At 45.6% G+C, this 22,575-nt stretch overlaps 2 protein-coding genes across 13 annotated transcripts in view; both read right to left on the reverse strand.

Annotated features, from left to right (window-relative positions):
* Positions 1–289: 289 nt before the first annotated feature.
* Positions 290–12,994, reverse strand: LOC121672693 (protein O-mannosyl-transferase 1-like). 3 transcript variants are annotated; one of them, XM_042045446.1, is made up of 21 exons: positions 12,967–12,994; positions 12,157–12,280; positions 11,407–11,550; positions 10,642–10,748; positions 10,015–10,065; positions 9,525–9,671; positions 8,695–8,806; positions 8,134–8,199; positions 7,913–8,006; positions 7,326–7,481; positions 6,624–6,754; positions 6,303–6,398; positions 4,887–4,979; positions 3,799–3,895; positions 3,617–3,709; positions 2,986–3,106; positions 2,626–2,723; positions 1,998–2,111; positions 1,385–1,511; positions 1,124–1,301; positions 290–914 (listed from the first exon to the last, which is right to left on the reverse strand). In XM_042045446.1, the coding sequence occupies exons 3-21, from the start codon at positions 11,526–11,528 to the stop codon at positions 740–742; spliced, it is 2,178 nt and encodes a 725-aa protein (XP_041901380.1). In that variant the 5' UTR covers positions 11,529–11,550; positions 12,157–12,280; positions 12,967–12,994; the 3' UTR covers positions 290–739. The 3 variants fall into 3 exon arrangements, with proteins under 3 accessions (XP_041901380.1, XP_041901381.1, XP_041901379.1); XM_042045447.1 differs by lacking the exon at positions 12,967–12,994 and adding an exon at positions 12,729–12,948; XM_042045445.1 differs by lacking the exon at positions 12,967–12,994 and having other exon boundaries at positions 12,157–12,683.
* Positions 12,995–14,388: 1,394 nt separating this feature from the next.
* LOC121672695 (protein PRRC2B-like) overlaps positions 14,389–22,575 on the reverse strand; it is a 45,799-nt gene continuing 37,612 nt past the window's right edge. For 7 of the 10 annotated variants that reach the window (XM_042045451.1, XM_042045452.1, XM_042045455.1 and 4 more), the window contains exons 27-32: positions 22,267–22,394; positions 21,422–21,659; positions 19,843–20,019; positions 19,079–19,170; positions 18,433–18,553; positions 14,389–18,040 (exon numbers count right to left, since the gene is read on the reverse strand). In XM_042045451.1, coding sequence (XP_041901385.1) covers positions 17,900–18,040; positions 18,433–18,553; positions 19,079–19,170; positions 19,843–20,019; positions 21,422–21,659; positions 22,267–22,394 — 897 coding nt within the window. In that variant the 3' untranslated portion in view covers positions 14,389–17,899. The other 3 variants (XM_042045457.1, XM_042045458.1, XM_042045459.1) reach the window with 2 other exon arrangements.

Raw genomic sequence — 22,575 nt, forward strand, 5'->3', positions numbered from 1 at the left:
TTCTTAAAAGTGATGCTTATGTCAGATGATTATAAATAGATAATAGTAACAAGTCATTAGTCTATGCAGAATGAACTATTTATAAATGTAGCTTAATGCTGTATTTACATAAATAGAACTGATAGCAGAGCACTGGAAGTTGGGGGCAAACAATGCATTGTTGAGGAATAGGGTCATGGAATGATGCTGTAAGGCTGCAGGGCCAGCTACTGCTTGTTAAAGATGGGCAAGGTTTAGAGCTGGGAAAACCTGGGTTTCAGGCATAACAAAGAAAACGAACAAAAGTATCTGATGTGTTGGAAAGAGTCCATTTATAGTGACTTGTATCATGGGATTGCAGACCACAGTGATAGAAAACACATGAAATAGCCCTAAATGCAATGTAGTGCCAGAAGGAAGAAACCACCATCATACTCCGGGAAAGAGAAGAAATTGTTGCAGCTCTTCCCAGCAAAGGAGCTGGGATGCTACTGACTGAAGTCAGCAACCTTCACACCCTGAGGGGCAGTGAAGGGTACATGTAACAGGGGCAGAAACTGGGAACTGTGCTCCTAACAGCTGTATTACTGTTGAGACCTTTTCTGTAACAGTGTTCCTTTCTTTTCTTCTCCTGTAATCATTAGATCTGGACTACCACAAAATATCTGATGGGACTGTTATAAGATTTCCATGATGTTAACAATAAACTCTTGACTTTGCACAGAAGGTGTTTCCTTTTGCTGTGACAAGGCTGGAGTGGTCACTGCTTTCGGATGAGGATGTTCCAGGTGTCCTTCCAGCGCAAGGCCTTGAGTTCCGTGAGGGCCAGCGCGGGCTGCCCGTAGGTCACGGGGCTGAAGGTGCAGTACACAAAGTACACCGAGGAGAACCAGGCTACAAGCAGTGCACTGAACATGCTCTTGAGCAGCACAGATCTGGGATGAGAGAGGGAAAGAGCACTCAAGTTACATCAAGGCTGGCCAAACACTTCATGCAAAAGACCTGTGCCTGGCAAATGCCAGGGTATGGCCACTGCTAGAAAAACCACTGCTTTCCCTGCAGCAGCTTGCCCAGGTGACAGGCCTGGAGAAAGAACTGTGCCAGTCCTCCTGTTCAAGAGAACTTTTCTGCTGAAGCTGAATACCTGCAGAGATGATCGGCAAGATGCTGCAGTACCACGGGAATGAGGAGAATCTGGAATGTGAGAGCAGGCAGGTAGTGGTACAGGAAAAGTGTTTTCTCCATCAGGAAGAAGGGCAGGTAATTCACAGCCCAGCCTCCACCACAGATGCCTCCCGCTGACACCCAGAGCTGCCAGGCATCTGCAGGAGACAGGAGATGGGCATGTCAGAGCAGAACAAGCCACAAGCCTCCACCTGGACACACACACACAGTGCAATCAGACCTTCAGGGATGTCGTAAATCTTCCTCCTTCGCCGTAGCAAGTACCACAGGGACAGACACAGGTAGATCAGAGCAGCAGCATTAGCTGAAGCCCAGGTGGCAACATTCCCAAGGAGGTGGATCTGGGCCTGCAGGATACATGATGGTCTAAGCCAGAAGCAGGAACATGTTGTGGTTTTTTTAGGTAAGTTTAAGTATTACCTACACAAACTTGCTAAATTAAGCTCCAGAATGTGCCTGCCTAGTAACCTGGAACAAAGCTGGTTGATAAACTTTGCTGCTTTAAGACTTGTGTAATGGAAGGCATTTAAAATATGCTATTGGAGATGCACTCATCTTCTAAATGAAATCAAGAATGGAAACTATTAAACTGCAATTTACCTTTAAAAAAAAAAAAAAGCACAAGCAGTCATGATTTAATGAAAAGCAAGTACTGTCAAAGCTGTATCTCATGCTAAAATAAATATCTCACCCCTTGTGGAAAATGTATTAATACAGGAAGAGTCCCTTGGCTGGAAGCTGCAGCTCTGCTCTGACTCCCTCTCCTGGAGCTCACATCTGAGCTGTTCTGCTTTCTCAACAGCTTCACAGCTACTTCTACCTCTTGTACTTACCCCCGAGGTCGGGTGGAGCCAGTAGGCAATATTGGTGTCCATTGTGATCCAGTCCAGGGCAGAGGAGCTGTACTTATGTTCTGTGTCTTCATTTTTTAATGTGAGTATTTTCCACTAGAAAAAGAAAGGTGAACAGAAGGCTTTCAGAATTGGAATAACAGGTGGGATAGCAGGCATGGGTGAAGAGCTCCAGATGTAAGATGTTAAGTTCCTAACCTGGGAGTGGAGAAACATTTTGCATATCTCATGTGGATACTGACCAATACAACAGTTTTATTTTGCTATCAAATGATGCACTTTCCTTAGTGAATTTCTACAAAGATAGAAAGGAGCATCAGCACTACTCACTGCATGTACCATACATGACAGCTCAGTTTCAGGCAGCCTCTGGGTGCCCAACCAATTTTCCTCCCCCTTTTTTGTTACACAATCACTCGGGTATTCATTACTGGACAGCTCAGGTCTTTAATGCCCTTATAAGTGCATTCAGACACATTTTTTTTTCAGTGAGGAAGCCAAAGTATCAGCAAGGATTAAACAATGAATCCTCAGACCCAGAGTCTGCAGAAATGCTCAGGTTCCTGCTCTGCAGCAGAAGGAAAAATGAAGGGAATAACAAGACACTCACTTGCAATTCTGTGAACTTTGCCATGAAGCTGAGGTTTTTACTGATGTCCATCTGTGTGGGAGAGTGGAGTTCCACTTCCCTCTCTTTTTGCTCTTGGCCTGGAAGAAAACAGCATAGCTCAGAAATAACCACATAACAGGCAGAAAGCTAGAAAAGGGAGAGAGCACATAGGCTCCTCACTCTCCCAGGAGCCCTCCTCCAATACATCATCCAACTGCAACAGCACTTGGAGGGACTTTGTAATGATTCTGACATCATGATAGAGCCAACTGAAGACACATACACACAGAGCCACCTTCACATCACCATGATGTGCCCCCAGTCACAGAAATCTGCCTCAAGAACATGGCTGAGACATACTTTTCCCATATCTGTGCTCTTCCACATTCCACACCATGCTCTGGTGGTAGCCTTTGGACAGCTTCTCTCCAACCACCTCCAGCTGCCGGTATCCCCACTCAGGTAGAGATGCTCCACTGAGCTACAAGAGGAAGATAACTTTTAAACTAAAAATTCTGCCAATCTGAACTTCAGGATGGAAGAAGTTCCCAGGCTCTGCCTGAGCACTGCATGACAGCAAGGGACTGCCAGAAAATATGTGAAGAGTCACCACGCAAAACTGTCTCAACAAATGCTACAGCCATAAAATCAGTGATTCTGGTAAACTTTGTAAAGAAGAATATCTTTAATTATTCCAGCTGGTCTCACAGACACAAAGACTCAGCATCAGTTTGTAAGCCCCAGTTGTGTACAATGGTCACAACCTCTTGAGAAGCAGCACAGCTTTGATGCTGAAAGGGATGAAGTACCAGTGTGACTACCTTAAAACACACGCTGCTCTTTTGTCACAGTGAGCAAGTTTATTGTTTCCTTTAATTTACTTATTGGGGTTATTTGTTATAGTGTTTTAGCTATTTTGGAGCAGAGTTTTTGAGATTACAAAAACTGCATGAAGCAAAAGCTACAGGCAAATAAACATAACCCCACTTGCCTTTAGCACTGCAGAGGTGTTCACGTGAACAAACCTCACTTCTGACAGAATTGTCTTCCACACATCCGTGTCAGACTCACGATTTACAATTTCCTACAACAGAAAGATGGCTTTTGATCCATGTTGTCTCAGCTGTTTCTGCTGGAGCATGATCAGCTCCTCCCCTCCCTTTGACCACTCACAACTCTCCAGAGGTTCTGTGCTGGCATGGAGATGTTATAATCAATATAGCAGGAAACTTCTTGGGCGTGGGGGCTAAGAGGGGCAGCAACATCATGCCTAGAAAACAAATAAAGGAAGATCCTCCACCACCATTTCCCAAATACATATAAAAAGCAAACCCATATGGAATTGGCTTAGACTGGATTCAGTAATAAAGCAAAAAGTAACTCACTTATAGAGATTGCACTGTTTACTCTGAGAGAGAGCATTCCCCACAACCAAGAGCTGCCAGGAACAGGCTCAGAGGAAGCCAATGCAGATGCCTGTGATTCCAGGCTGGAGAACAAGCACTGATTGTGACAAACAGAGACGCTGTTCACTGGGGTTTCCAATAATGAACAAATTAGATTTGGAAGGGACATAGCAAAAACCCAAGCTCAGAACAACCCCCTTCCTAATCTGAGTGATATTCAAGTACACGCAGATGCCCTTTGGGAGGCAGTCAGGAGGCAACTTCATACTGCAGGCTTTCAAAGCAGGCAAGAATCTCTGGCAATCAGCCACAGCACAGCAGATTCTCCAGCACATCTTCCTAACTTCCAGAGCACATCCTTCGGGTAGCAGCATGCCATCAGTCAGTGGAGTTGGCTTTGGGTTAAAAGTCACCCAAAATACTGAATACCTGCACCTGTCTGGAGTGGGGGCAGTGAAGAGGTGAGGATGAAGATGCATAGAGGGGACTCTGTATTTAGGAATCTGCAAAACTACCGTGAAATGTGAACAACTGTGAAATCCTCTAAAAGCCACGAGTACGGAAGAACAGAAACAGTAAGCAACCATTAAGAAGTTTGTGATTAGGATCAAATTCCACTGCCAAGTCAACCAGAAAAAAATAAATAAGCATACAGCACCCTTCCTCTGGGCCACAAGGATGCTTTATGGAACTAACCACATGAGGCCCCTCCTAGGCTCACTGGTGTAAAAATCCACAAATAATAGGCAGTTTACGTCATATCTGTGCTTCAACCCCTGAGTGGTTATTCTGAGAGCCAACCCAGCAGAATGAGCCAGCAGGCTTGGCACAGCAGAGCACGAGGAAAGGACTTACGTGTTGAGGTAGCGAGTTGTGATGCCATGGACCAGCTGCACGATGTGCCCGTGCCTGACGGGCCGCGGTGGGTTGCTCACCACCAGCTGCTGCCTGGTGAAGGGACACCCAAGAGAAAATGGTTAAATTATATGTATCTTTATGTAGAACACAACCTTGTCACAACCAAGTTGTTAGGTCATGAAGCTGCAGGCAGGGACAGACATTTAGGCAAAAAAATGAGAAATTAAAGCAGTATCTAGGTTGTACCAGAATGGAAACAAAGCTCATCAAGGCAAAGGTGAGTTAAGGGCAGAATGAGTCAGAGGATCAGTAATGGGATACTGACACTCCAGGCATTAGGTCAGTCTCTGAATCCAGGTCAGTCAGGAGTGAATTAAGGTTATTCCCATGGCACAGCTGTTTGGTGGCTTGTGTGAAACACTAAGTGCTTCTCTGGGTCTGATGGGTACTGTATTACAGCTGATGTCACTTTGGCACAATTATAGGAGAATTAATGGCTTTCTCCACCATACAGAGTAAACTCTCACCTTGCTTCTGGGCAGGGCCATGGCAAGGGGGAACACTGCAGTTCACTGAACTGCTGTCTGTATTTTACTGAAGGACTTCACATCCTCCAGTGCTCATAGGAGTGTTTTGAGTTTGAAGAATTATAAGAATATATCTGGGGTCTGTGGTTCTGGTAAAGCCCCTACTTGAAAGGTTTGCACCATGGACAAACTTTCCCAATGAGGACATGACTTGTAATGGCACACAGTCCTTCTGGTAGGACTCCTTATAAAGTTCCCAGAACAATGTAAGAAACCTACAGAAGCAACTTTTTGATCAGTATGGAATTGTATCACTCAAGGGCTTTTACTGGCTAAACAAGAGCAGAGAGTCCTGCTCTGCACTGACAGTGACAATGGCAAAACACTTCAGCACAAACCAGGCCTCTCAGGTAAAAGCACCACTTGGAATCCTTCCCTATGTGGCAGATCTTACAGCTCACTCCATGCTTCTAATACAAAGAACTACTCATTTTTCAAAAGTGTTTTCTATTCTTTTCTGAGACTCATTCAAGTTTGATGAAACTCATCAAGACACTCTAACACTACGGCTCACACACTTCAAAAAGCAGAGCTTCCCTTTCATGCAAAACACCTGAAGAATCTCCGCTGGTCCTGTGAGTCTTTCAAGTTCCCCTTGTGCACAGCACAGCCCACGTTCCGACAGGAGCAGTTCAGACAGGATTTGAGAGTTCTCAATAATGCTTTTACCACACTGAGGAGGATTGTGCAAAGAGCTGCAATCACTTGCTCAGATCACCCAAGGCTTCTGCACCCATAAGCAGCGAAGAGTTATGTCCAATCCAATCCAAGCCCTGGCTGGGTTTTGGAAGCATATAGATTGAATTTAAATTTCCTGCATACTCACATTCCAGGATCTTTGACGATCCACCAGTTGTTCACATCCTTGAAGGGATAGCAGGTCACCTGCTGTTGATGGGAACTCCCTCGGCCATTCTCATACCTGCACAGGAAGTTACAAAACCCCACAGAAGTGTAAAGGTACATTGCTGCACTCACCAGTGCCAGCAATACAAACCAGCACCACATCACTGATCACTCCTACAGAACACAGGGAATCTGAAGGATTAATGACGACATTGCCAGCACCTAAACTGCTACACTTGGACTGGCCGGTGAAGCAGCAGAGCCTGCTTCCACCCTCCCCATACAGACCCCAATTGCTCACCTGATGGGGTAAGTGTTGGTGTGAGAATGGAGCCAGCACTGCACGGGCTTGCCCAGCACGTTCCGCAGGGTGATCTGAGAGCCGTAGGCCACCTCTGAGGGCTGACCCTGAGTGATTCGAGCCAGCCCACCCTGAGAAGGGTAAGGACAGGATAAATACAAAGAAGAAACCACCCAGAGGCTGTTTAAATTCTATTGAGTCACATGCCACTTCAACACAGCAGTATCTTCACACAGTGCCTTCTCATTTGGTTTTATCTACCAAAATCAAGTCTTGCAGCACCATACTCAATAGATAGTAAATAGACACCTAAACACCTAAAAAACTAAGACTACAGGGTCTCAGGAAATCCCTAAAGCCATGTTCTAAAAGACAGGCTAAGAACTCCTATCGTATACCACATCACCACATGAGAGTTCAGCACTGTATCTGCTTCTGTGGAGTTTCCCGTAGGAAGGGACAAACCTTCAGCAGAAGAGTGAATATATTGCTCTTGGTTCACTGGGAAAAGCTTTTCATCTGTTATTAGGATTCAGTCATTATTGCTTCACCTTAAAGCAGTACTACAGCAGCAAAATAGTTAAATGACATAAAAGGGAAAAAATATGCAAGATCAGAGGAACAGGACTGAACACCACCTAATAGTGAACATTTCCCCCTCTTCTCTCTAATAAATCAGTTCCAAGACCACATTTCCTTTACCTCTAAGCTGGCTTGGAAAGCACTTGTCATGATCTGGTCATGAGGCCCAGAGCGATACAGCAAAGCCAAGTGAACATAGAAGAAGGAGAGGTACAACCCCATGGGGATGATGATGAGGGCCAGACCCCGGGCTAGAAAATGGCACAGCAAGGAAACCTGGAAGAACAGAGAAAACTCACTGGTTCATGCTCTAGATATTAAAAATTCCAGAACACTTAGCTTGTTTTGTTTTTTCTAAGTTTTCCCCACCACTTTCATTCAGCTGTAACTTTGTGGGCCACTGGATAACTTCCAGCAAGGATTTGAAGTGGAGCTGGCAGGAGTGTGTGAGACAAGTGCATGTTCTGAGTCACACATTACCAAGACACAGATAACAGCAGAAAAGACAATCACACACACATATTGTTCTTAAACTTAATTCCATCTTCCTCAGCAACTGAGCTGAGAACTGTGCTAAGACAGGAGGGTTTCCAGACAAGGAATTTTAGTACAAAAGCCAGCTACAGACAGCAGTGTTATCTGTGGGCTTGAAAGGCTCCTGCACTGAAAAGTTACAAATAATAAATTTTGCATGCTGTGCTACCTACATTTGACAAGTCCTGGTCTCCTATCATGTGCCAGAAGTGGAGTCCTGCAATGGCCAAGAGCAGCATATAGGTAAACAGGCCCATATATTTCACTCTGAAAAGAAAGTGCATAAAAAATGAACATGGTTAAAAACTACACAATTACCTAACACAAGATATAAATATGCAAACATTCTCTTGAACAGGAGGCATTAAAGTCCAGGTAAGATATCATCACTTACCCAACTGCACAAGAACAGGCTACTCCAGTCAGCAAGAGCCAAAACCACCAGCTTCCAGAGAAGGCACTTAAAGATAAATGTATTAAATCACTTGCTAGGCTCAGTTTAAAGATAATTTTACTGTACTAAGGATTACTTCATCCTCTGCAAGGATCAGAGAACAAAAGAGACAAATATCTCTAAACTGAATGCCTGTAAACAGTTATAAAGGAGCATTAAGTGACCTGATATCACCAGTGTTTCTGAGCACAGGAGGAAACCTTCCAGTAAAAAATCTGCTTGGGCAAAGAAGTGCTACCTTTTAGATTTTATTTCTATAAAATAGATTTTATTTCTATTTTAATATTAAAAAAAGACAACCCTGCTAACAGTAAAATCAGTCTTTAACACTGCTCAGGAGAAAACATCTGGGCAGCCATACGAGAGGTCAAAGCATTGGATTTTACAGACAGATGAAGTGAGTTGCCGAATGGTTAAGAGGCATAGAAAAACACAGTCTGTGACAAAAAAAAAATGTCACCATGAGAATATCCAAAAAAGTGGGAGACAATTCAGCTTTACCTGTGCTTTTTCAAATTGTAGAACTTCAGGTAGGACAAAACTGCAAGCAGGATAAAAAAAATCAGTATTGATTCCAGAAGCATGAACCTTGATTGAGTGATCAGAGAGTTCTCTGTTGGAAAAGAGAGACAGACACAAAATTAGAGAAACTTCTCTATAGGCAAGTGCTACCTCAGACTTTTAAATCGTTATCTAACAGAAGGACCTGCCCTTTTAGGGACAGCCCATTCCTACTGGCTGTAATGGGCAAGTGCTGGGTTTAGAGGGACAAAAACCTTCCAGCAGGAGCAAATTACATGGCCATAACTGTTTCCAAGACAAAGAGCTGGGTGAGCAGTCAAGTCTGTCAGGAGGCAGATAAAGCTGCTGTACTTCCTACAAAGGCAAAGAAAATCAGTACTGGGAAATCCAGAGAGGTGCTTCTCAAGGCAGAGTCCAGGCAGTGAGCACAGCAAGCAATGAGCACCGCAACAGAACTGCGAGAAAGGAAGCTGCAATGAGCCAGAATCAGAGCAGCTGGTAGCTAGGAGAGGTGTCTCTTATCAGGCTGCTAAAAGGCTGCTGAGAGGCTCTTTTCCTCTCAGGCAGCTGGCAGCAGCCCCTCAGAGAAACAGAACCAGCTGAGTTGTACACACCAGAACAGTGTCAAATCACTGTGCTAAGGACATAGGCTGGTTTGCTGCAGTTTGGACATGAAGAAATTTGATGAGCTCTGACTGCAAGTAGGGTCGTCCTGCTGTTAAAAACCAGTATGTTGTAACTCATCCTGCAAGCCTCTGAGGAAGGGAGTACAGGCCTCCCCTCCCAGGGGCTCAGTGGAACAACCTTACCTAAGAGAATAAGAAGAGCAGCTCCAAGTGCAGCACAGTGGGAGAAGTGCAGTTCAACCAAAATCTGGTAGGCTAAAGGCACACAGAGAGCACCAGCCAGAGCTGGCAGGAGTCGCAGGGACCACACAGGAACATTCATGCTGTATTCTGAAACAGAAAACAGGAAACAGTGATGCACCAGTTTGGAAACTTAACTGCAGAGAGGACAGACCAAGACAGAATTTCTTAGCTGTTAGATGAATCTAACTCCTACTTGTACTAATTTGTCCATCTTGTATTGCTTAAACTGCTTGGCTGATTTAGAAAGCTTGTGCTATGAATTCATAGTGCTTTTAGCTTGTGCTAGAGACCTGCAGAAGACTTATTTAAAAAGAGAAGTGAAGGTGTTGGATAAAGTGTTACTTCCACTAGACAGGCAAAAGGAATCTGTCAGTTGCTGAAATTTTGCTTATTTTCTCTAAAGAATGAGACAGTTGAAAACAGCTCTTACCAGCTCCGATCCTGTTCCATAGGAAGTTTCCATCAAATCCTCCTAAGTAACCTACAACATGAACAAGAGAATTTCCAGTCTCAAAACATGTATAAAACCTGGTGCTAAATTGGGAACCATTTCCCAAACACACAGCTTTTCCTTGCATGAAGGCCCTCTTTCCCAAAAGGGTCCTCTTTGATACTGTTCTGTCTGCAGCAATGCTTGAGAATGTGCAGAGGCACAAAGAATATAAATTGGGAACAAGGGATTCTCAGTGACAAAGTCAGATGTATATTTAATCCCTCCCTCCCATACAGACACTTTCATGTTGTGATAGCTACAGAAAGGAACTGAGGCTTGTTGCCTATTTCTTGTCACTAGCAGTTCTCATCTTACCTTTCTCTTTATCCAAAGGACTAGACAGCAGTGAGGTGATGGATACATGGCTTCATCATCCCCCCTCTACTCATGCAACAGCCCCCTAACAATCCTAAATAAAGGAAAACTCAATTCTGTCAAGCTCAGAGTCTCTCATTTGCCTTGTGCCCTCCCCCCATAACTGGATCTGATGATTCATTTCTAACCAGCACCTCTCTCTTCCACAGGAACACGCAACAGGCACTTCCCAGTTCCAGGAGACCTTACCTCCCAAGGCCAGCAGCATGTGGCCAAAAGGTGGGCCACTGTCATCCACAAAGAAGATCCTCTTCATGTAGAGTGAAACGAATTGGCCATAATAAACTTCATCAAACCTGAGACACCAGAGGCAGAAATATGTCAAATCTAACTGGAATTATCCTGCAGGGATACTTGGAAAGCAAACACTGACTTGTTGGCAGAAAGCTAAGAATGCAACGAAGCACTGAGGCTTTGCCCCTCCTCCTCAGGGGGTTTTATTAGGGAAAGACTATCACCATATTGGGATTGTGCAGCCTGGACAAGAGAAGGCCCACAGGGGTGACTTAGTTGTGGCTTCCTGGTACCTGAAGGGAGCCTACAGGAAAGATGTGAAGAGACTACAAGAGCCTGGAGTGGCAGGACAATGGGGAATGGCTTGACACTGACAGAGAGTGGGCTGAGATTAATTTTTAGGAAAGAATTCTTCCCCATGAAGGTGGGAAGGCCCTGGCACAGGTTGCCCAGAGCTGTGGCTGCCCCATCCCTGGAAGGCCAGGTTGGACAGGGCTTGGAGCAACCTGGGATAGTGGAAGGTGTCCCTGCCCATGGCAGGGGGTGGAATGGGATGAGCTTTAAGGTCCCTTCACACCCAAACCAGTCTGGGATTTTGTGACTCTATGATTTACAGAGGCTGACATCAGCCAAGCTGTGCTCTTCTGCTCCTGCATTCTTACCCACAAATGTTTGACAGACAAGTTTGTGTCATTCAGGTAGAAAAGAAACTTTACTCACACCACAGCCCGTGGATAGCAAAACCCCCAAAGACGACTTATTAATCCCATCACAGTCAGTGCCACGAGGTTCACATTGATCTTTGCAGTGACCACAACTGGCTCCTTCAGAAACCCCAACATCCTGTCAAAGGTTTGTCTGAACCTTCAAGAGCAGAAGAGAACAGCAGTCACCCTTTGGCACACAGAGCTGAACACCTCACAGAAAGCATCAGGCCTAATTTCTGCTACAAGCAGCTCATGGTAATTCGTTTCCCAAAATCCTCTTGCTCTTCATGATCTGCATTTCTATTCTATGTACAGGACTAATTGTAAAAAAGTTACTAAACTGACATACTTTTCATCTGCCCTGCTTCTGCCTGCAGTAGTAAGCTAGAAATCCTGTTTATTCTTACACTGGTTCTCCAGAAACACAGCAGCTTAATTCTCCAGCCTATATTCTGCTTTGTGCAAGCAAACCTCACAGCTCAAATTCTGATGCTACTGATGGACAACCCATGTGCTCAGGCACCAGATTACCTCACTAACTGAGCTATTTAGAGCTCAGGTAGCTTTAAAAAACCCCTTAAACAAGTTACTTCCGTGCCAACTTAGGTATTTGTTTGGGGGTGGGGAAGGGAGCAGCAGACCCCTCCAAATCCCCTCTGCCTTACAAAGCTGGTTACTGGAGCACACATATAGGTGCTGTTTAAGCAGAAGTGCTAAAAGCTAGGTCAGAAAATAACAGAGAATCAGCGCTGTGTCTCCTCACCTCAACACAACGGAAAGTTACCAGAACAAATCCATCTGCGTGGCTTTGATCAGGAGAGAACAAAGCGGGATGCGAGCACATCACCACCATCCAGAGCGGTGCCACTGGCCTGGTTTCTCTCTGCCTACAAAACACAAGCGCTGCGTGGAACAGAGGTTTTCAGGAGCCCTTGGCAGAGCTGTGCTCCCCCCTGGGCTCTGTCAGCCCCTCGCAGGCGCTGGGACCCCGGGAGCACCTGACGGAGGCCCCGCTGGTCCCCCAGTGCAGCTGGGCTCGGAGCGGGTGTGCAGCACCACCTCGGGCTCCTCCTCAGGGCACCCTCAAACCCCTGCCAGGCTCTGCACCCCTCATCAGGGGGCAGCAAGACCACCGCCCCACCCCGCCTTGTTCCCTTTTCAAGCTCTCGGGGGGACAGCAGGACTGCTGACCGCACAGCTCGCCCTCAGAGGGTCACTAGGACCCACCGCGCACCCTGGATCCAGCCCTGGATCCTCCCTTGAGTGTTTTTGGGGGCCAAAGGAACACCGACCCGAATCCCCCCCACCCTCCGGAGACATCAGCCCCCCCCAGACCTCGCCCACCCCCCTCAGCTGTACGGAGGTGATGGGGGCGAGTGACCGGCGGCACTGCGGAGCCGGGACCGGGAACACGACCGGGACTAGGACTTGGGATGGAGACCAAGACGGGGAACGTGAGCAGGATCAGCACTAAGACCGGGATCAGGACCGGGACCCCCCCGCTCCTCACGGGCCCCACGCGCCGGGGCGGAGGCGTGGCCCTTCCGCGCGCCGCGCTCCACCCGCCCCCTACCTGGCGACGCCGGATGTGACGTCAGGCGCACGCTGCGACGCGGGGCGGACCCAGAGGAACCCGGATGTGTTACCATGGCGACGCCCGCGTGTAGCGACCGGGCCCGGCCCCCCCGCAATGGCGGCTCTGAGGGCGCACGGTCATAGCCACGGACCGCGGCCGAGGGCGCCACAGCACCCCAAACACTGTGTCCATCCCCCTCCCCACTCTGGGGCATCAGTGGTGTGCCACCACCATTCACAAAAACTTAATAGAAAAAAAAAAACCCGCCCAGGTTTCTAACTAAAATAACCAGACAAGGCACTGGGGAATTTGAGAAAAGCATAATCTGCTTTTTTTTTTTTTTAATTTTTTTTTATTTAAATAAGGAGAATTCTTTCATATGGAAAGAGCTAATACAATCACATATTTGAAAGGAGAAACAATAGGTACTGAAACGAGAAGGGCAATAAAGAGTGTGCCGCAACTGGCCTGGTGATTCCGTGATTCAAATTCCGGTCCGAGTAAAAGTTTCCAAAAAATATAAACAGGTTGCACGTTACACAATTATCCATCGTCTGCCCTTTCAAATATCTGGTCTACATGAAAAGACAAAGAGAGGAAAGGCCAAAAAAAATTTACTATACAGGTCATGAAGTTAAAAGCTTTAAGGAGGACAATATCCCCTTGAGAAACAACAAATGCAATTTATACAGAACCAGAGGGAGGATTCCAGCTAAGGACAATGCCTCGAGACATGCTAAAGGGTGAGCGCCTCACTGCTGCAGCTGTGATTCCTGGGGGAACAGCCAAGGACACCTGGAGCAGCCAGAACAAGCCAAGCGAGTGTCTATGGCCACTGGGAAAACCTGGTGGTCTTTGGATTAGAATAAACAACAAAAATAGCTGGACTCTACCGTCTCTTTTTTGCTTCAGTAAAATGCACCTTTTCTGTCCATGGGCCACAACTAAGCACGCTGGTGGCTGTTGTGAATTAAATTTTATTCACAAATGCAACTTTCTTATGAAGAAACTGGGCTGCTGAATAAAAAATAACCAGTGCTACAAGGAATTAACCTGTGCTTAACCAGCCTGGAGTAAAAGGGAGGGTTAAGAAAATGCAACAGAAGGAGGTCCTGGCATGCAAGGGTGCTGGCTGCAACGTGACTGGAGTAGCCTAGAGGTGAGACACAGCAAAAACACTCGGCTCAGTTTGAATACCTATCTATAAACACACAGGAACCACAGGGCAGCTTGTAGCTTTGCAGCATTCCTGTAAGGAAGGTGTTGATGGAGTGAGTGCCTCTGTGTGAACACCACACACAACGGACAGCAAACACATCCAGAGGTGCTGACACTGCACAGCTGGCACAGCCAGGAGCAAGCTATGGAACATCAACAGCAATACCTGTGTCACTGGTGACTGTGCTGCTTCTGCTTGTCATTTAAAATATACTGGAGTGCTTTTTTACCCCCCCCCAGACTTCAACGTTGATTTATTTTTAAATGAAGAGCTAACAGCAGAAGTGGTGAGGAAAGCAGCACTGACTGGGGAGCTGCTGGCCATGACTCACTGTGTGACAGGGAACTGATCACACAGGGGCTTCAGACCCTCTGCTGAACATGAGCAGCAAAGTCAGCCTCTGAACATTCCTGCTTCACCCACTGTTGCTGGAAAGATGGATTCCACCTTTCCCTCCCACTGCACCCTGCACCTTTCCCAGCAGAAGGAAGCTGCAATTTGGTAGCTGACTTCCAGTTAAAGCAAAAGCAACTCACAAAGGAATAAATCAGCAATAAATCAACCCTTCAGGAGTGCAGACAGCAAGCAGAAGGACTCTCTGTAACTGTGTTGATACTGTGCCATCTCCATCCTCCTCTCCATGCTGGATTTTTTATCAGCATTCCAGCTCCCTTGGCATTTCTGCTCCTTTGAGGATCAGAGGCTTTTCCTTTTGACTTCAGAGCACCACAAACTGCACTAACCTTGAACTAGCTTTAAACAAACAAACAAACAAGCAAAAATATATGCCAGAGAAGGATATTGCACCGTAGAAATTTGGGCTCTAAAACTGCTTTCCATCACACAAAACTCCACTAAGTGAGAGAGTCTTGCCAACTGCAGCTGACAGTCACGCAAAGGTGAGGAATGGAATGAAACTCACATGCATTTCTTGGCCTTTCCTGCACAGAATAATTCAGACATAATATATAAATAGAGCAGTGAAACAATTACTTTTTCACCTAGACCTACAACATCAAATACGTATAAATAAATTCTAGTGTTTTATTCTGTTGGGGGAAGGAATGGAGGGATTAAAAGAGAAAGAAGGGTGACCTTTTTCAACAGGAAGTTTTGTAGTTCTGATGGCATTTACACCAGAGGGACTGCAGTAACTTGGATCTTGCAATAACCCAGTTTCTCCAACACGTTTGACCATTCTGAAGTCATACAGGTGGGAGGAAGGAGGTTAATGTCTTTGTAAAGCTGAAGTAGTGTGTCTAGAGTCGGGAAGAGATGAGAAGAGGGGGGCTCAGGTAAGTCTCTTTAGCCATTAGTTAAGATTTAGGGCTCGTATTAGCTAGGGCCAGCTGGGCAGAAGGATAATAAAAAAATCCCAAACAGACAATTCTGCTGTTTAATGGTATTTCAAGGGAGAAAATACAAATGAAGGTGGAATGACTTACTGGTGGTGCAATCTTTGGAAAACACTGGGAGCAGGACTAGCAGATGAGGATGCAGGTCTGGGAGATGTCTGAAGGTTGGGGGAAATATTTGTCGCTAAATCTCAAACCCTGTACTTTAAGGAGGATGCTAGAGAGACGCTGGCACACTCTGCTCTGAAATTAAAATCCATAAAACCTAAGAAAAAAAGAGCTCTTATTTTTTCTTGAGTACCATGCTATCCCTTTCCCTTCGGGTTCTCTGCCATGATCCATGGGGACACCTGTGCAGAGGGGACATTACTATGCCTAAGTTAGTTTAGGTTTCTAAGCTCTTTAAAGCTACTGTATAAAAATCATATTTATGCCTAGCTTAAAACTTCAAATGCATCCTTACAAAGTTACAAAGGATCTTTTTCCAGAAAGGGAAGAGGGAGGGAAAAAAAAAAAAAAAAAAGGCAAACAAAGAAACAAGAACACCTTTCAGATCCCTTCCCCAATACATTCTTTGTTCAAAATATCTTCTTTGGAACCACCACCAAATGACTTTCTGCCACCCAGCAGAGGCTGACGCACAGCCCATGAGCAAGCTATCATCTCCAAAAATGGTTCTGTCCCTCACTTCAGAGTGACCAGCCTACTTTACATTTTGAAAGAGCTAAACAACACAAACCAAGTTAGCTGAAAGTAGTTTTTACTTTAGACTACCATCAGGTGAAGGACTCCAAGCCCTTTCAGGAACTTTTAAGTCCGTCCTAAAAAAATCTACGTATACACACGCGCGCACACACACACACACGCACATAAACCAAAACCAAACAGCCAAAGAAATAAAACCCAACCTCTCCCACTGGGATCTTCCTTGTGTAGATCATCAAATACTGGAGAGGAGTGGTGAGGTGACGATGCTGTACACACACTGTATGCAACTGCATCAGAGTAAAGAACCCTTTGCTGTTCACCTGGGGAAGGAGAGAAGGATGATTCCAAACTGCCTCTGTAACCATGCGCTTCCAACCCAAAACAGGAGGTTCCAAGTGTGCCTTGCAGAGGGGCTCCCTTACCAACACGTTTCTATGCAAATTTTACAAAAGGCTGTGGATTAGAGGAACAGAAAGTAAGACTCAGGGAAAAGAGCAAAGCTTAGGAGAGCAGCCCCGAGGGATGGACACAATATAGGACAAGTCTCAGGAGACATGAAGAATTCAAGCAGCCAAGGCAGGGAGCATGAGAGAGCATCACAACTACAAAAAGTAGTCCATACAGACCCGTTGGCTCTAGCCAACTCTTCTGACCCATGTGCTGTGAGGAGAATTTTTTTTCTTCCTAACATGTTACAAAACACGTTTTGTAAATCTATGATTTACATCTTCTTGTGTGTTTTGCAGTCGCTAAAAAAATCCGAAACCCGCAAAAAGGAAAAATCAAACCCCTAGATCTGTATGAGTTTGCAACAGAAATTTGGTGGTTTGGTTTTTTTTTCCTTAAAATGAAAATGCCGAATTTTATTGTGCACAAAGCACCCCAAAGCTGTGTTGAAGTGGTGCAAGTTTCAGGATTTATGCACTGATATACTATGTCTTTAGTACACATTTACTCCTAATGCAAGCACTGCTTCTAGCGTCAAACAAAAATACTGAAAAATTAACAAATGCCGTAACTGTCCTGGTTTTTTTTAATCAAATAGTCTGAAAGACTAAATCATCTGGGGAAATAACCCAAACAAACTCAAACTCTCAACATAGCACAGAACCATATACAAAACTAAGCAGTTTTGTCAGAACACATTTTAGCTGAAGGGAATTCTTTTCTGAAAGGAATGAGGAAAGCAGAAAGAAGGGGGGGAATGAGAGAACATATAAAAGTTCTGCTATAAACAAAGATACAGCTTTTTTGTAAAAACCTCAGCTGCCTTTAAAATGAAAAACCTCAAACTAACCCCTCTCCCCCAGTTGCCACTCTGCTGAGACAGAAGTAAGGAAGGAGAAGGACGGGCTTTGCCAAGTGAGCGATCACAGCTACCTGTGGATGGGGCATGGGGGGGGAAATAAAAAAAAATGGCTAAAGCCACTTAAAAGTCACATGATTGGTTTGTTTTAAAGCAAGCAGGTCAATGTCGTATCCACTGTTTCAAACTGCTTTGTTGGGAGAGGGGCTTGAATGATGTCGCTGTAGTCAGTCAGTGTGGGGTGGGGATAGATCTGGTGAGATTTTCAGGACATACAGTGGGGTCCAGTCTAAGCTGTGGTGCCTCTCAGGCAGCAGGACCAGCCGGGCATCAGAGGTGCTCCTAGGCCTTGCTCTCCTCCACTTTGACTGCCTGAGGTTTGATCGCTCCTGTGCGCACTGGCTTCATCTGGTTTGTGGAGGCTGTTTCTTGCAGCTTCACTGCTCCCAGATTGGCTTTGTTATCATCCACCCGCTGCTTTGCCTTTTGACACAAAAACCAAAGCATTAGCTAGGACAGACACCTCTAGGCAGACAGAATAAGCAAACTTCATGAAAGACATCAAATTTGCTCCTGTAACACCTCACATTTAAGAATCTCAGTGTCTCACATACTTGGCAATGCAAGTAACTCATAAATATTCTACAGTAGAACAGGTAATCCTCTAATCTCTCCTGACTTTCAAACTACACAGCATTACTCTTGGACTCAGTAGAACACCCACCTAGCCAGGGGAAAATACCAGCTCCCACATGGACCTTCAGTTAACACAGGCCTTTCTACCTTGCTGCCTCTCCTCTGCAGCCCAAGGCACAAACACAACAGTGTAGAAGAGCAGGTATTTTTGGGCTGTACAAAGAACTCAGGTACACTACCTGTTGTACATAGTGTCCTTGCACAGAGCCCATGCTCACTGCTGGTCCCGACGGCTTCCCGCTGGGGCTGGCAGAGCTAGGCCTGGAAATCGAAGAGTCGACAACATTCATGGAGTAAATTCTACAATGGAACGAGAGCCTTATTCATGTGTGAAAGTAAAAGAGACAGCAAAGCAGCAATAGACAGGGCACGAGTTTGTGCTGTGCAGATCAGTGAGCTCCACAGTCCAAACGACAACACACAGGCGGGTTAGGAGAGAAAAAAAAACCAAAAAAAACCTGAGTGTCCCAAAAGCCTCAATGACCTGATGTGTATAGACATATGCACTCCCATCTTCAGGACCATTAACATTTATTCAATGATCCTCTCACCTCCACAAGGAACAAAAGCACACACCAATTCCAACCTTTGAGATTTGGTGAACAGGTAACTTTATGCACTTCCCACAAAGCACCACGTCAGATACACACACTGGCCCACACCCAAAATGAAAGCCATGACCATGCACTCAGATACGAGCATTTGGATTGAAGTAAGCCCATTCCAGACATGAAGACCCAGGTGGATCTTGTACAGGGATGATGGGTGCACCACATGTTTCTCCCCCATCCTGACTAAGGAGCCCAAGTTCTGTGAACATCTCACCTGTACGTGTGTGAGGATGGTACAGACCCTCCGGAGGACATGCTCTGTTTACCATCGGAGAAATGAAACCCTTTCATTTCCATCTGGGAGGACTACAGAGGAAAATGAGTGAGAGAGAGTATCATCTTTGCATTTACAAATCACTCATTACTTCATATAAACACTCAAGCCAAATCTTTGCCCTTCTCCCCATTGTGCCCATTAAAAGAAGTAGTATTTTTCAGGTGAAGAAAGTGAGGCTTGTAAGTGAAATAATCTGTTTGTATTAAAGCACCAAGCCAGCAGCACAAGCAAATACAGAACCTGGAAGTTAACTGCTGTGCTCTCTCTCCCCTGTAATAAGACAAACTCATTATATGAATCCATCAAACCAGACATGACATTAATATACCTACTCAAATGGACAAGCTTCACAACAGAGTGAAATATCTGGGCAGTATTCCAACTGTGTCTGGAGCTCACCACCCCTCAAGCACTCTGGGGAAACCTGTGTAAACATGTAATAAAACTGGAGACTCCAAACTGGATCAAGGCAGGATGTGGCCCCCTGGAAACAGAATGATGACCAGCAGCAAAACCTGAAAACTGCTGGCTTGCACTTTGGAGATGAGGGGAAAAGGGTTCCTTCATTTTAACAGCAATCCTTGGCTTGGATATTTAAGGATCCCAAACAAGCCATTCTCCCCTTTAACAAGCAAGAAGTAAAACTTCAACGCAGGAGGGGTTACTGAATGCCATGAGCAGCACCAGGACTTAATCCTTACCTCCCTGCTGGCAGCAAGAACAGAAGGTTGGGATCCAGGAGGGAGGATTCTTCGGGGAGCTCCTACAGGCAGGTTTTGCCCCTGAGGAAGCTGGATGGACTGTGGCAGAAGCAGGGGCTGCTGGCCAGAGCCGTAGCGGGGCAGAGGCAGCTGGGAGCCAGGCACAGGCATTGTCAGCTGTGTGACAAGGACATGTAGTTACCTCAATGGCAGTAACAGTCTCGTGTTTGACATGCTGCCTCCCAATACCCTGACAGCACAGCCTTGCCAACAGGAAGCTCCCAAGCAGCGCAGTCTGGCACAGAATAAATTCAAATCACTGTAACGGAGGGACTTTCACACTGAAATGGATGTTCTGGCAGTGCTGCCAACACCCTTATCAGCTGGGTTTATAACATGCCATCAAGTTAACATAACTGCCCTTGGATGGGGGCTTTCCTCCATTCCTAGAGCCCAGTTTCCCAGTCTTCCTCATGGTCACTTCACAGGTCTGTTTTCCCTTGATACAATGCCAGTGTCAGACAGCGCAGTGTCACGTGCTTTTGTTTTTGTGTTTGCTGCCCAAGCCAGAAAATCTCCTACACTTTTACACCACAACATTTTGAGGATCGGACCTCTAGAGAAAGCAATGGGGACCTCAGCTCCATGTTTTGTGGTGAGCTTCAAACCAATGATGGATGTAATTAAGAGCAATTACAAAAGACAACGTAGCTCAGGGCTGAGGCGCCTCCTGTTTCCTCAGATTTTCGCACAATTGCTGGATTTGGGAGGTTCTATCAACACTTTGGAATAACTATATAAACCAATCTAAGGCTGGCAAAAGAAACCAAGTTACTCGCTTATGATGGATAAAGCATTTCTTCAAATATTTACTTTGCCAGTATTCTCCTCCTCACCTAAGTTACTTTCAGGATTAACTCTTTACGTCAGTCACAACATAAAAATCCCTCTGAAACAAAAAATAAACCTTAACAAGTTGCACAAGATAAACGTAAGATGAGTTTAATAAAATTATCAAATTTCTCCAGAGAATCAGAGCACATGCCCACAAACACAGCTATGCTCACAGTAGAATTCAATGTTTTTATGTGAACCATGCTTTATTAAAACATTTTCACACATTGAAATTCCTGTTAGAATTCTGCCAAACAGATCAGCAGAAGTTGTAAATAAGACTTGGACGACAAATGAACTGAGAAGACGGATGAGCCTTTAATACGAGTTCCTAGTTGCCCTGGAAGCTGAGGTGATGGGAGAGATGATTGGGATTTGGCTCTCAGAAGAAGTACTTTTAGGACAACCATTGCATCATGGCCTCCTATGCATGCAGCACTGGAAGGTCTGACTTCCAAGTTACAAAATGACATCTCAGCAGGGACAGACAAGGCATTAGCAACCATCTCATTAAATAAGGTGCTGCATATGTGAAACCATGGTTCACAAAACAGTGTCTCAGGGACATCTTCTGCCTCTTTACAAAGCGTTTAGTTCAGACAGACATGTTACAACCCATTCTCAGAAACAAGTGGCTGTGAATTAGCCTGGACCAAAGGAGTGGCTCGCCAGTCCTGCTCCTAACCTGTGTGAGCTGAGAGTCCATCATCTGGGAGGCTCCCATACCAGCCTGGTTTATCTGCCCCTCATAAACCAGTGCCTGGCTTCCGTTCATGGGCTGATAGGGGGACCCAGACTGGGTTTTCACCACCTCCAAGGGCTGCATGCCTGGGAAGGCGGAATACGGAGGCTTCAGAGCAGTGCCTCCTGTCAGGACCATGGTGCTGGGCTGGGACAGACTGGGGTGCATATACACCTGAGACCTGCAGGAGAAAAACATGCTTCAGTCATTATGCACAAAACCTTTGGAGACTGTACAAACACACCCTGCCAAACCTTATCTGGCCTGCCATCAGTTCTCAGACAACTAAACTGACAGCTTAGAAATAAGCTGTGATGCCACTTTCCATTTTAGTTACTAGGGTTTTTTACTTCCACTCTTAAGCTTTTACAACCACGTCCTTGTGTTGCAGGAATATTCAACAGAACAACATTGAGTAGTATCTAATATTTATGTTTCAATATCCCACGGAACCACCTGTGGATTACCAGTTAAGGGAGGATTCAGGGTACCAAAAGCCTGCAGCAGTTTTGCAAACCAGGAAAAAATGAGAAGTTAAAGATTCCAACAGCTGTAGCAAATAAGGGATTTTTTTTTTTAAACCTCAGTGTTTAGGCTTCTGAGGCACTAAGTACTAATTCACATTTTTCACTCTCATGCTCCCTACACTGGCACTGTTATTAGGGGAAGGGAACAGCAGTCCAACAAAGGGGAAAGGGAAGATGAGTGTGGAGTATCTGATCAATGTACACAGAAATCAGGAACATAAGAGAGCAAGCCACAAGGAAAGGAAAACTGGAAGCAGTTACCTGAAGGGCTGTATGGAGCTGTACATCTCCTGGGACTGGGAAACAGGCAGACCACCCCTCAGCCCAAGCTGAGCTTGGGCCTGTAAGGATGTGTGGAGGGAAATGGGAATCTGTTGAGCAGCAGCAGCCTGCAGAAGAAATGAATATGACTGAGAGGTACAAGAGAAGCCAGAAACTCTCCAAGGTGGTTAAAAACCGATCAGTTTCCTGCATGAGTCAATCTGCGGTGACAATTATCTACACCGTGCCTTTACCCAGCCCTGCATCATTCCCCAGAACAGCAGCACTGCCAGGGAAGAAGACACTGCA

The sequence above is a fragment of the Corvus kubaryi genome, unplaced genomic scaffold (genome assembly GCF_017639235.1).
Source record: "Corvus kubaryi isolate FWS band 111438036 unplaced genomic scaffold, C.kubaryi_AGA036_p1.0 64865, whole genome shotgun sequence".
Lineage (NCBI taxonomy): Eukaryota > Metazoa > Chordata > Aves > Passeriformes > Corvidae > Corvus > Corvus kubaryi.

Coding starts and splice junctions, on each gene's coding strand:
- LOC121672693 (XM_042045446.1), bottom strand. CDS start 11,528: ATGTTGGGGTTTCTGAAGGAGCCAGTTGTGGTCACTGCAAAGATCAAT. Junction 6,755..7,325: donor CTTTCCAAGCCAGCTTAGAG/GTAAAGGAAATG, acceptor TACCCTTCTCAG/GGTGGGCTGGCTCGAATCAC. Junction 3,107..3,616: donor ACACCTCTGCAGTGCTAAAG/GCAAGTGGGGTT, acceptor TTCCTCTTGTAG/CTCAGTGGAGCATCTCTACC.